Here is a 12,821-nt window from a genome sequence, read left to right on the forward strand (position 1 = left end):
GGTTAAAAGATTTACAGATGCAGTGGGAAGCCATTGTTACTTGATTATCTTCAGAGAGCAACAACATGTTTTTTGGAATTCATGGACATTGGCAGTTCTCTAAATGCTAACATTTCCATAACATCATACGGGGGGAAAAAACCTGAATGAACTTTTTTGGCCAGCCCAGTATGTGCAGTTCTCTGTTCATTGTCCCAGGTGTCCACCTTTCCATTATATACATACATATACACACATGTAAAAATTATTTTCAGTGTTTTCATATTTCATTCTTTACCATGAAGGGAAAATGTCAAAGATAGAGTTTCATGATTCTTTTACAACTTAATATAACTTGGAACAGATTTCTCCCCTGATGGTGTTTACACAAATGGGTTTGTGACCCAAAAGAAGCAAACACTAATCATCTGTGCTGTCAGGTAATGTGTTTGCCAGCCTGTTGCAAGTATACTCCATAAACTCAGGCATTTGATAGTGAAGAAGGAGCTACGGACAACTCTTGACATATTTCTCCAGCCCATGTTTCAGACATTGATGAGGATTTTGAGTTGAGCAAATTCTCGGTAAAGTGTCTGCTCTCATTCCAAAGTTTGGAGATACAGACTAACTGAAAATTTTCTAAATTTCTGTCTTCTGACTAAGCTTTTCTGTCTTATCAGCCACAAGCTCCGCCCACTTGGAGGACCTCGCTTACCTGGATGAACAGAGACATACACCTTTGAGAACTTCTCTTCGAATGCCAAGACAGAGCATGGCCGGTGCTCGCACACAACAGGATTTAAGAGGTTAGAACCACAGAAGGGCATTGCATGGGGATACCCAGGGGAAAATGGAAATGGGCGGTAGGCAAAAAGTTCCTTTAGTTCCAATTTTCACACTTATGTAAGCCTCCTTTAAATATGAGCATGTCACCAGTTCACTTCTGCTGTATCTAGAAAGAAAGATGAACACAAATACGTTGTACTCTTCATAGAAAGGCAGTGGGATTACCAACAGTTGAAAGCATTCATTCCTTGAAATTCTGAAAGAAAACAAGTGGAAAGAGCTGCTGTTGATGGGGGAAAGTCTTTTAAGGTCTTGGATTTTAGAAGTAATTATTGATCAATTTCAGCCCCTCGCCCTATTTCAGGTGAACTTGATGCTGATAATTGTGTTTCATTAAAGAATGCATCTCATTTACATTCTAGTGGCCATTTCTAGTTACATAAAATACTTTTATTTTCTTAGAATTTTAGTGCCTCTAGTCCTGTTCTGGCAGCATGTAAACAACTTATCCTTTCGCACTCAGATACCTGTTTCTTTACACTCTTTGTGCTGCTGCAGTCAGGCACCTGATCTTTTTGAAGACTTTAATTTTGTTAAAACCGCAGTCTAGTTGAGAAGCCTGTTATTGGTATCTCTGCTTGTGCCTCTTGTTTGCACAAATGAACCAGTCTGTGATAGTCTTAACAAATGGTCTCACTTTCTCTCGTATCTAGTAATGCATAGCTCTACTACATCAGGTGCAGCTCATTTTATCTTTAGACTGTCTTTGCTCTGTTCTCCTCACCCCTGTCCCATGCCCTCCTCTAATCTGTGTGGCACCATAGGCATAGTTCACACAACAAGAGACTCAAAAAACACATGCCTACTGTCCGTTCTGGAAGTCATTATGCTGATGGTTTTTCACTGATGGCTAGGCAACTATGAGCGTGAAGTAATTGGTTGTGTTGCTACAATTACCATACCTGTCATCAACAGTGGTGAGTTGATACCCACATTTATGGTTTTAGTTCCCAATCCTGTCCATCCTGCTTTTCATCATTTCTTCAGTTAGCCACATGCTAGTTGCTTATCCCAGAAAGTGGAATTATCTCAAGTACTATTTTAATGCTGGTAGATTATGTCCAAAGCCTGAATAAATTTAGTCAAAGACCAAATAAATTATTTGTGCCAAGGCCAAAATGCATGGCTATAATAAAGAAGATTGGCTACAACTGTTAATCTTGTCTAGGCCTTCAGATTTGATTGAAAATCTGCCACAGTGGCATAACCTTGCATCACATTCTGAAAAACCTACTGTTATTGTTGATAATATTTTCTGCTTTGCTAGTCATTAAATAATGGATTTGACACTACATCAAAAGCTAAATTAATGACGTGTATTTTTTGTATAATACAGCTGTGTATTTTTTGGTAGTGTACTTTAAAAATTTTTTTTAATTGGAGGATAATTGCTTTACAACATTGTGTTAGTTTCTGCTGTAAAACAAAGTGCATCAGCTGTACATACACATATATACCCTCCCTCTAGAGCCTCCCTACTACCTTCCCAGCCTCCTCCATCCCACTCCTCTAGGTCATCAAGAGCACTGAGCAGAGTTCCCTGTGCTATACAGCAGCTTCCCACTAGCTCTCTGTTTTACAGTTGTGTGTTTTTGAGACCTCAGTGTTGGGCTCCACTGATACTTGATGGCACATGTCTGCTTTTAGTATCTAAAGATTTAGTAAGATCTTTGACAAATACACTCTGTTGAGTTTGATGTTTACACATAGATATCAGCTGTGTATCAGTTCAGTTCAGTCGCTCAGTCGTGTCCGACTCTTTGCGACCCCATGCCAGGCCTCCCTGTCCATCACCAACTCCCGGAGTCTACCCAAACACATGTCCATCGAGTCAGTGATGCCATCCAATCATCTCATCCTCTGTCGTCCCCTTCTCCTGCCCTCAATCCTTCCCAGCATCAGAGTCTTTTCCAGTGAGTCAACTCTTCGCATGAGGTGGCCAAAGTATTGGAGCTTCAGCTTCAACATCAGTCCTTCCAATGAACACCCAGGACCGATCTCCTTCAGGATGGACTGGTTGGATCTCCTTGCAGTCCAAGGGACTCTCAAGAGTCTTCTCCAACACCACAGTTCAAAAGCATCAGTTCTTCGGCGCTCAGCTTTCTTCACCATCCAACTCTCACATTCGTACATGACCACTGGAAAAACCATAGCCTTGACTAGACGGACATTTGTTGGCAAAGTAATGTCTCTGCTTTTAAATATGCTACCTAGGTTGGTCATAACTTTCCTTCCAAGGAGTAAGCGTCTTTTAATTTTATGGCTGCAATCACCATCAGCAGTGATTTTGGAGCCCCAAAAAATAGTCTGACACTGTTTCCACTGTTTCCCCATCTATTTCCCATGAAGTGATGGGACCAGATGCCATGATCTTAGTTTTCTGAATGATGAGCTTTAAGCCAACTTTTTCACTCTCCTCTTTCACTTTCATCAAGAGGCTCTTTAGTTCTTCTTCACTTTCTGCCATAAGGGTGGTGTCATCTGCATATCTAAGGTTATTGATATTTCTCCCAGCAATCTTTATTCCAGCTTGTGTTTCTTCCAGCCCAGTGTTTCTCGTGATATACTCTGCATATAGGTTAAATAAGCACGGTGACAATATACAGCCTTGAAGTACTCCTTTTCCTATTTGGAACTAGTCTGTTGTTCCATGTCCAGTTCGAACTGTTGCTTCCTGACCTGCATACAGGTTTCTCAAGAGACAGGTCAGATGATCTGGTATTTCCATCTCTTTCAGAATTTTCCACAGTTTATTGTGATCCACATAGTCAAAGGCTTTGGCATAGTCAATAAAGCTGTGTATAGAATACAATAAAAATCTTCTCCATTTCACTGAGCTTCAGCCTAAAGTGCATCCAAAGATTTTTTTCCAAAGCATACCTAAATCTTTAGGAAGCTTTCCACCTGAATAATGCATTCCTCACAAAACTAATATCCTGTCCCTTGCAGATAGGGTTTCAACTTACTGTATACATTCATACTTAAAGATGGAGTTTGTCCATTGTAGGGAAAGAGCAAATCAGCCAAGATGGCGTGGTCAGTCTCCCTCACCCCACACCCTCTTGCTCTCGCCCCACATTTTGTAAATAATGATATGTAACAGCTAAAATCACTCACAACATTGCACATGCACATCACAAGGTACTCGCGTGACCACAGGCTACTTATGTTCTGTGAGCAAATATAAGCTCCACATGAAAAATTCTTTGTGGCTGCATTATGGTGGTGAGGCTGCGTTAAGGCTGTGTCCGCTGGATCAACCACAAGAGGAGAGAATACAGCACTGTCTGCTGCTACAGCTGCCGTGCCACTCAGGAAAGAATAAACGTGTTTGCAGTTCCTAGGACTCCTTGAGTTTTCTTCCAGCTTCCCTGCTCCCACCTTGCCTACCCTGGGTTCAGTGAACAGTGTGCACAGTGAGATACAGTGAGACAATTGGTATAATTGACAGGATCAGCGAGACATCCATTGATGAAGATGCTATGATATTATGATATTAGTGTTTCAGTTCCTTAAAGTTGTCTTTTCTTTCGCGTTTTAGCAGTCAAAGGTTGGAACATGCCATCCAGATGAGTGCATTAATCCATGAGATGAGTGTTTACTAAGAAGTATTTTGTCTTCTAAAATTAGTTTATGTTAATTTAGAACTTTGAGGCCCTAGACAATAGCCTTCCCTCAAAAACATGTTATCTTGATTACTGTTTACAAATGAACTCCATAGCTTAGACATTAACAAGAAAGGAAAGCAAACGGGGACAGACTTCCTTGTGTTTCTGTAGACCTGTTTGGCAAGCCTTTATAATTTGTGATTGTTATATCTAAAATATTACATTTTATTATAGAAACAGAATCATATTGTTTTCCTGGCATAATTTAAAAAAAACATGTCACGTCACATTTTCTAATTTTATTTAAAGGAACATACAAATTGCAGCTGTATTTCAGTTTTATATCTTTCCCTAACTCTGGTTATGATTGAAGTAAAGTATGAAAAGGCAAAAAGATAGGACACTGAAAGATGAACTCCCCAGGTCGGTAGGTGCCCAGTATGCTACTGGAGATCAGTGGAGAAATAACTCCAGAAAGAATGATTGGATGGAGCCAAAGCAAAAACAATACCCAGCTGTGGATGTGACTGGTGATAGACGCAAAGTCCGATGCTGTAAATATACAGGTCTTGTAGGTCTTCATAGAACCGTTCAAGTTCAGCTTCTTCAGCATTGCTGGTCGGGGCATAGACTTGGATTACTGTGATATTGAATGGTTTGCCTTGGAAACGAACAGAGATCATTCTGTCGTTTTTGAGATTGCATCCAAGTACTGCATTTCGGACTCTTTTGTTGACCATGATGGCTACTCCATTTCTTCTAAGGGATTCCTGCCCACAGTAGTAGATATAATGGTCATCTGAGTTAAATTCACCCATTCCAGTCCATTTTAGTTCGCTGACTCCTAGAATGTCGACATTCACTCTTGCCATCTCCTGTTTGACCACTTCCAATTTGCCTTGATTCATGGCCCTAACATTCCAGGTTCCTATGCAATATTGCTCTTTACAGCATGTGAGTTATATCAGTTGATATTTACCACATTAGAAATTAAAACTGAGAAATTGTTAAAATACCTGCTCTTTTTTTTTTTAATAGTAGACCCATTGTATGTTAACATCATGTAAGCTCTGAAAAATTCCACCCTACCCTTGTGAGAGAATGAGAGTGGAAAAAGGCAAATAACCTCTTAGTATTATGAAAATAGTTTTGCCTTTGTAGACTCCTAAAAGCATCTTGAGAAGCCCCAGGGGTTCCAAGATCACACTTTGCTGCTGCTGCTGCTAAGTCACTTCAGTCGTGTCCGACTCTGTGCGACCCCATAGACGGCAGCCCACCAGGCTCTCCCATCCCTGGGATTCTCCAGGCAAGAACACTGAAACTGGGTTGCCATTTCCTTCTCCAATGCATGAAAGTGAAAAGTGAAGTCACTCAGTCATGTCTGACTCTTAGTGACTCCATGGACTGCAGCCCACCAGGCTCCTCCGTCCATGGGATTTTCCAGGCAAGAGTACTGGAGTAGGGTGCCATTGCCTTCTCCAAAGATCACACTTTAAGAAAACGAATTTAGAGGATACCATTGTAATTGACAATTAGTTTTATGCCTTTAAGAATCACACAGCCTGTTTGCAGAAATGTGGAAAAGTGTAGTTTGAGAGTTGGTTAGAAGTTATTCATGAACATGGTTTAATAGTATAGGCATAGTTCATTTAGCAGTTACCTTAATAATAACTGCAGTTGCTTGACCATAATAATGGTCTTTTGACTGCTTGAAGCAAAAGTTGCTGGGATAATCCACGAGCTACAGTTTGGATCTTCAAGTTGGGCATTAGTATTAACATTTGCTTCATTAGTTAAAAAAAAAAAAAAAAAAACCTTTTTTTTTCTTCACTTCTCAAGACAGCTGTTTTGAACAACTGTTCTAGCGAAATTTATGTTTCCAGACACCCAGCCCAACAATGAGAAGGAGGTCACATGAGTGCACTGGTCAGAGTCTTAGTTCAGCAAGTTAGTAGTTTCCTAGCTGGCAGCCATCCAAGAGCTTGAACTCTAAGGACGAAAGAGTTACAGTAGATTGTGTCCCAGTGCAGAGTGTACAGCTGACTAACCTACTGCAGTTGCCTTTCAGGTCCCAAAGCCTGAATGTCCTTGACAGATACTAGTTTGAAACCTTCAACTGTTTAACTCAAGTCTTAAAAATTGTTTTGAGGGTCCACTTTTAATTTAATCACACTGTGTAAATGTGGAGTTTCATGCTAGACCTGCAACTTCTCACTCTTTCTGACCATCCTAATGGAATCTCTTTTTACCCAGAGAAAGACAGAAACTAAGTTTACTGTCCAGTGAAAGGAAAGAAGAGGGTGTTGGTTTTTATGGATAAATGTTGTAAATCTTATGACAGAATATATAAATGGAACCAGGGGCATTAAAATACACAGAGCATACCATAGCATAATGACTTTGAATAGTGGCAGCTACTTGGGGTAAATAAATAACAGATTATTAATGATAAGATGCTGGAACCTGCCTTATACAAAATCATAATCACGCTGTTCTGCTTAAAGAGATTGTACATTCCTTATTAAAATTTCATTTCTCGATATGTGTTGGTTTCCTTAGGACTTTTACTAAATCCCAGTACATAAATGGCCATTCACAGGCATTGGATTTAGGTAATAGCCGCTTTAATAGATGCTAGGTTGGGGAGTGTATATGAAAGTCATAGTCTTGACTCACTGGCAGAACTGATGTGAAATTGACCCTGCCACAGTTAACTTGGCTTTGTCAAAGCAAAGAATTGAATTTTTATCAAATAAAATCAGTGCTTCATGCCATTTGTAAGTCCTCTCCTTTTCCAAAACAATGAATCCTTTCTAAAGATGACTAAGATGTATGTCATGAAGCTGATCAGCTTGCATTAAACCACTGAGTCACCCATCCCTGAGGTTGCTTAGTCATCTGCATCATTGCCTGGCTTGCTCTCACATTTACAAGGGGATATTTCCATCAGTCTTTTCTGTCTCATTGTTCATTGTTTTATTTTTACAAGATTAAATTTCTTTCCTTTTAGGTAAACTGAAAATCCAGAAATAAAGTTGCGTGCGTGTAACTGCCTATATATAAATATTCGAGTAAGTTGTAGGTTTTGGTGTATGAAGTGATGCTCTCACCCCTAGCCAGCTCTTTTGCATAGTACCCAAAAATTTGAAAATGCAGTGCTCAAACTGGATGTCTTTGAATGTCTGCTAGAAATGGATTTATACTTTTTGGAGTAGTCAAACTGTAATTTTTTAAAACAGATCACTACTTGTTAAAGTAGCTACAGACAGGCCCACAGGTCTGGTTTTTATGTAAACCAGCTTTAGTTGATAAGTTCTATCTTAAAATATGAAAGCCTGAACAGTGGCTAATATACACCAAAGTTCCCTCAGAAAGACCTGAGAAGAAAGAATTAACCTTTGAGAGAGAGAAGAGTCTATAAACCATTTAACCTTCTAACAGGCATGGATCAATCTCTTGCTTTAAATTACACACTACTTAAAAGAAAGGCTGTGGAGTAACATGAAAGAAATTCTAATCATGATAATTAATTGTGAAGGAATATATCACTGAAAATATTTTTAAATGCCTTAAGTGCAATAAAGAAAACTAAATAACCATTAAGCTGTTTTTATGTTTTGATCTAAATTAGATTTAAAGAATAGCTTCCCAGTTAATCTTTCTATTTATTTTCTCCAAAAGTGACTAAATCTTATTAAAGTTACCATAATGCCAGGAAATTTATTTAGGTAACACTTTGTAAAACATTTTTGATTCAGTAAAATGATCTTAAGAGTTCCAACCTTGCAGTATGTAATAAAATATTTTTTATGGAATAACTTCCCCAGATACTAATAAAATATAGCACTGGAGAATTTCCTTTGTAGGATCATAGCTATTTCATCCCTGAGAGTTCAGTCTAAAAATGTTTAATGTTAAATTTCAAATAATTAGCCAGTTCTGATTCTCCAGTAAAAATCTCACCTTCAAGACCAACAATCTAATAACAAAAAACAATGTTGATATATACTTTTTATCAGATGTTTCACATTTTAAAATCTTTACTGATTTTATATTTTTCCTATATTTTGAGGTATTAAATGTGAAGAAATATGTAAAAAGTGGCAACATTAGGGAGAGTTGGATTTTCCCTATTTCTTTTTCTGTTTTTCAAAGATCATTGTTCCCTTCCTGAAAATTCCACTCAGTAATGACTCCAAAGTTTTTCTCAACAAATGTTCTTCTATAAGACCAATGTCTGAAAGCTGGAATTTAATATTCAAGTTATTTAAAGACTCAGAGTATTATTTCCCAGAGTAAAATAAGCCTTTTACCTTTTTTATCCTCACATTAATAGAATACAATAGAGTTCCCAAAACACTAAGACAAATGCTAAGAATAGGAAACTTTTAAACAGATAACAAATGATAACTTACATTTATTGGGGTTCTTATTCTTTACAGACACAGGGCTAAGAGTTTTAAACATGTTATTTAATCCTCATAACTCTTTGATGCAAGTGGTAGTAGCAAAGAAACTGGGACTTAGGGAGGTTTATAACTTGCTTAGAGTTACAATGTCTAGTCATTGGCAGTGCACGGATTCATTTCATATCTGGTAGACTCTGGAGCCTGTGCTCTTAACCACCATGCTATCTTATGTCAGAGACAATATAATATAAAAATCTTTACTATAATAATAGCAATACAATAGCTTATTGTACATAGTTCAGTACACTGGGGTGTTAGGAATGGGAAACAGTTGCGTATAAACACTAATTGCCAGATGGTGGTTGCCAAGGCCTGCGGGGAATGGAAAATGGGGAGTTGCTGTTCAGTGGGCATGTGAAGTTTGAGTCATGCAAGATAAAAAGGTTCTAGGAATCTGCTGTACGACATTGTGCTTATTGTTATTCACCTCATATGATTATTGGCCATCAAATATCTTTTTTAGTGAAGTGTCTGTTCAGATATCTAGTCTACTTTTGTATTGGGTGGTTTCTTTTCTTATTAGTGAGTTTTGAGAGTTTGTTATATAATTTGGATACCAGTCCTTTATCAGATGTGCACTTCCCTCTTGGCTCAGTGGGTAAAGAATCTACCTGCAATACAGGAGACCTGGGTTCGATCCCTGGGTCGAGAAGATCCCCTGGGGAAGGAAATGGCAACCCACTCCAGTGTTATTGCCTGGAGAATCCCATGGACAGAGGAGCCTGGCAGGCTATAGTCCATGGGGTCACAAGAGTTGGACATGACTTAGCAACTAAACCAACCACCACCACTTTGCAAATATGTTTTCCCAGTTTATGGCTTGTTTTTTCATTTTCTTAACAGTATCTTTTGAAACAGAAGTTCTTAGAAGTTCAGCTTATGAATTTTTGTCTTTGATGGATTGTTCTGGCATTGTATCTAAGATTTTTTTGGCAAACCAAAAGTCACAAATACTTTCTCCTATATTTTCTTCTAGACCTTTTACACTTTTAAATTTTATGTTTAGGTAATTGATTGATTTTGAGTTAATTTTTGTATGTGGTGCGTTGTATGTATCAGAGTTTTTGGTTTTTCTTTTTTGGCATATAGATTTCTAATTGTTCTAACATCCTTTGTTGCAGAGACTGTTCTACTGAATTCCTTTTGCACCTTTGTACTGTCAAAAATCAGTCATCCATATATGTATGGATCTGTTTCTAAACTACTTCTATTCCATTCATCTTTGTCTCACTTCAGTTCAGTTCAGTCGCTCAGTCGTGTCCGACTCTTTGCGACCCCATGAATTGCAGCACGCCAGGCCTCTCTGTCCATCACCAACTCCCGGAGTCTACCCAAACCCGTGTTCATCGAGTCGGTGATGCCGTCCAACCATCTCATCCTCTGTCGTCCCCTTCTCCTCCCGCCCCCAATCCTACCCAGCATTAGGGTCTTTTCCAATGAGTCAACCCTTCGCATGAGGTGGCCAAAGTATTGGAGTTTCAGCTTCAACATCAGACCTTCCAATGAACACCCAGGATTGATCTCTTTTAGGATGGATTGATTGGATCTCCTTGCAGTCCAAGGGACTCTCAAGAGTCTTCTCCAACACCACAGCTCAAAAGCATCAATTCTTCGGCGCTCAGCTCTCTTCACCGTCCAACTCTCACATCCATACGTGACCACTGGAAAAACCATAGCCTTGACTAGACGGACCTTTGTTGGCAGAGTAATGTCTCTGCTTTTAAATATGCTATCTAGGTTGGCCATAACCTTCCTTCCAAGGAGTAAGCGTCTTTTAATTTGATGGCTGCAGTCACCATCAGCAGTGATTCTGGAGCCCCCCAAAATAAAGTCTGACACTGTTTCCACTGTTTCCCCATCTATTTCCCATGGAGTGATGGGACCAGATGCCATGATCTTAGTTTTCTGAACGTTGAGCTTTAAGCCAACTTTTTCACTCTCCTCCTTCACCTTCATCAAGAGGCTCTTTAGTTCTTCTTCACTCTCTGCCATAAGGGTGGTGTCATCCGCATATCTGAGGTTATTGATATTTCTCCTGGCAATCTTGATTCCAGCTTGTGTTTCTTCCAGCCCAGCGTTTCTCATGATGTACTCTGCATATATGTTAAATAAGCAGGGTGACAATATATAGCCTTGACGTACTCCTTTTCCTATTTGGAACCAGTCTGTTGTTCCATGTCCAGTTCTAACTGTTGCTTCCTGACCTGCATACAGGTTTCTCAAGAGACAGGTCATATGGTCTGGTATTCCCATCTCTTTCAGAATTGTCCACAGTTTATTGTGATCCACACAGTCAAAGGCTTTGGCATAGTCAATAAAGCAGAAATAGATGTTTTTCTGGAACTCTCTTGCTTTTTCGATGATCCAGCGGATATTGGCAATTTGATCTCTGGTTCCTCTGCCTTTTCTAAAACCAGCTTGAACATCTGGAAGTTCACGGTTCACGTATTGCTGAAGCCTGGCTTGGAGAATTTTGAGCATTACTTTACTAGCATGTGAGATGAGTGCAATTGTGCGGTAGTTTGAGCATTCTTTGGCATTGCCTTTCTTTGGGATTGGAACGAAAACTGACCTTTTCCAGTCCTGTGGCCACTGCTGAGTTTTCCAAATTTGCTGGCCTATCGAGTGCAGCACTTTCACAGCATCACCTTTGAGGATTTGAAATAGCTCAACTGGAATTCCATCACCTCCACTAGCTTTGTTCGTAGTGATGCTTTCCAAGGCCCACTTGACTTCACATTCCAGGATGTCTGGCTCTAGGTGAGTGATCACGCCATCGTGATTATCTGGGTTGTGAAGATCTTTTTTGTACAGTTCTTCTGTGTATTCTTGCCATCTCTTCTTAATATCTTCTGCTTCTGTTAGGTCCATACCATTTCTGTCCTTTATCGAGCCTATCTTTGCATGAAATGTTCCTTTGTTATCTCTAGTTTTCTTGAAGAGATCTCTAGTCTTTCCCAATCTGTTGTTTTCCTCTATTTCTTTGCACTGATCACTGAGGAAGGCTTTCTTATCTCTCCTTGCTATTCTTTGGAGCTCTGCATTCAGATGGGAATATCTTTCCTTTTCTCCTTTGCTTTTTGCTTCTCTTCTCTTCCCAGCTATCTGTAAGGCCTCCTCAGACAGCCATTTTGCTTTTTTGCATTTCTTTTCCATGGGGATTTTCTTGATCCCTGTCTACTGTACAATGTCACGAACCTCTGTCCATAGTTCGTCAGGCACTCTATCAGGTCTAGTCCCTTAAATCTATTTGTCACTTCTACTGTATACTCATAAGGGATTTGATCTAGGTCATACCTGAATGGTCTAGTGGTTTTCCCTACTTTCTTCAATTTAAGTCTGAATTTGGCAATAAGCAGTTCATGATCTGAGCCACAGTCTGCTCCTGGTCTTGTTTTTGCTGACTGTATAGAGCTTCTCCATCTTTGGCTGCAAAGAATATAATCAATCTGATTTCGGTGTTGACCATCTTTGTCTATCTTGATGCTAATACCACACCTTCTTGATTACTATAACTTTATAATAAAGCTTAAAATTGGGATTGTTAATCCTTCACTGTTACTGTTTATTTTCAGGGCTTTTCTAGGCTCTTTGTATTTCCATATGAAACTTATAAATTTCTACCCAAAAAGCCTGCAGAAATTTTGACAGGGATTGCTTTGGATCTGTAGATCAATTCGGAGAAAACTGACTTTTTATCAATGTTGAATTTTCCAATCCATGAACATAATATATCTCTCTATTCATTTAGGTCTTCCTTAACTTCTCTCAGCAATGTTTTGTAGTTGTAGAGATGTACAACTACATCTGTACAGATGTACAGATGAAAATATTTTGTTATATTTATCTTTCAGTATTTTGTATGTCTTATGCTATTAAAAATAGTATCGCTTTTGTTCCGATTTCTAATTGTTCATTG

The 12,821-nt window shown here is 39.0% G+C and overlaps 1 protein-coding gene across 5 annotated transcripts in view; it reads left to right on the forward strand.

Annotated features, from left to right (window-relative positions):
- The window catches only part of TANC2 (tetratricopeptide repeat, ankyrin repeat and coiled-coil containing 2), a 363,447-nt gene that overhangs the window by 247,687 nt on the left and 102,939 nt on the right, over positions 1-12,821 (forward strand). For all 5 annotated transcript variants that reach the window (XM_081576541.1, XM_081576540.1, XM_081576542.1 and 2 more), the window contains one exon: positions 660-785. In XM_081576541.1, coding sequence (XP_081432667.1) covers positions 660-785 — 126 coding nt within the window. The remainder of the gene's footprint in view (positions 1-659; positions 786-12,821) is intronic.

This window comes from Giraffa tippelskirchi, chromosome 3 (assembly GCF_054371585.1).
Source record: "Giraffa tippelskirchi isolate mGirTip1 chromosome 3, T2T-mGirTip1v1.2.pri, whole genome shotgun sequence".
NCBI classification, from domain to species: Eukaryota; Metazoa; Chordata; class Mammalia; order Artiodactyla; family Giraffidae; genus Giraffa; species Giraffa tippelskirchi.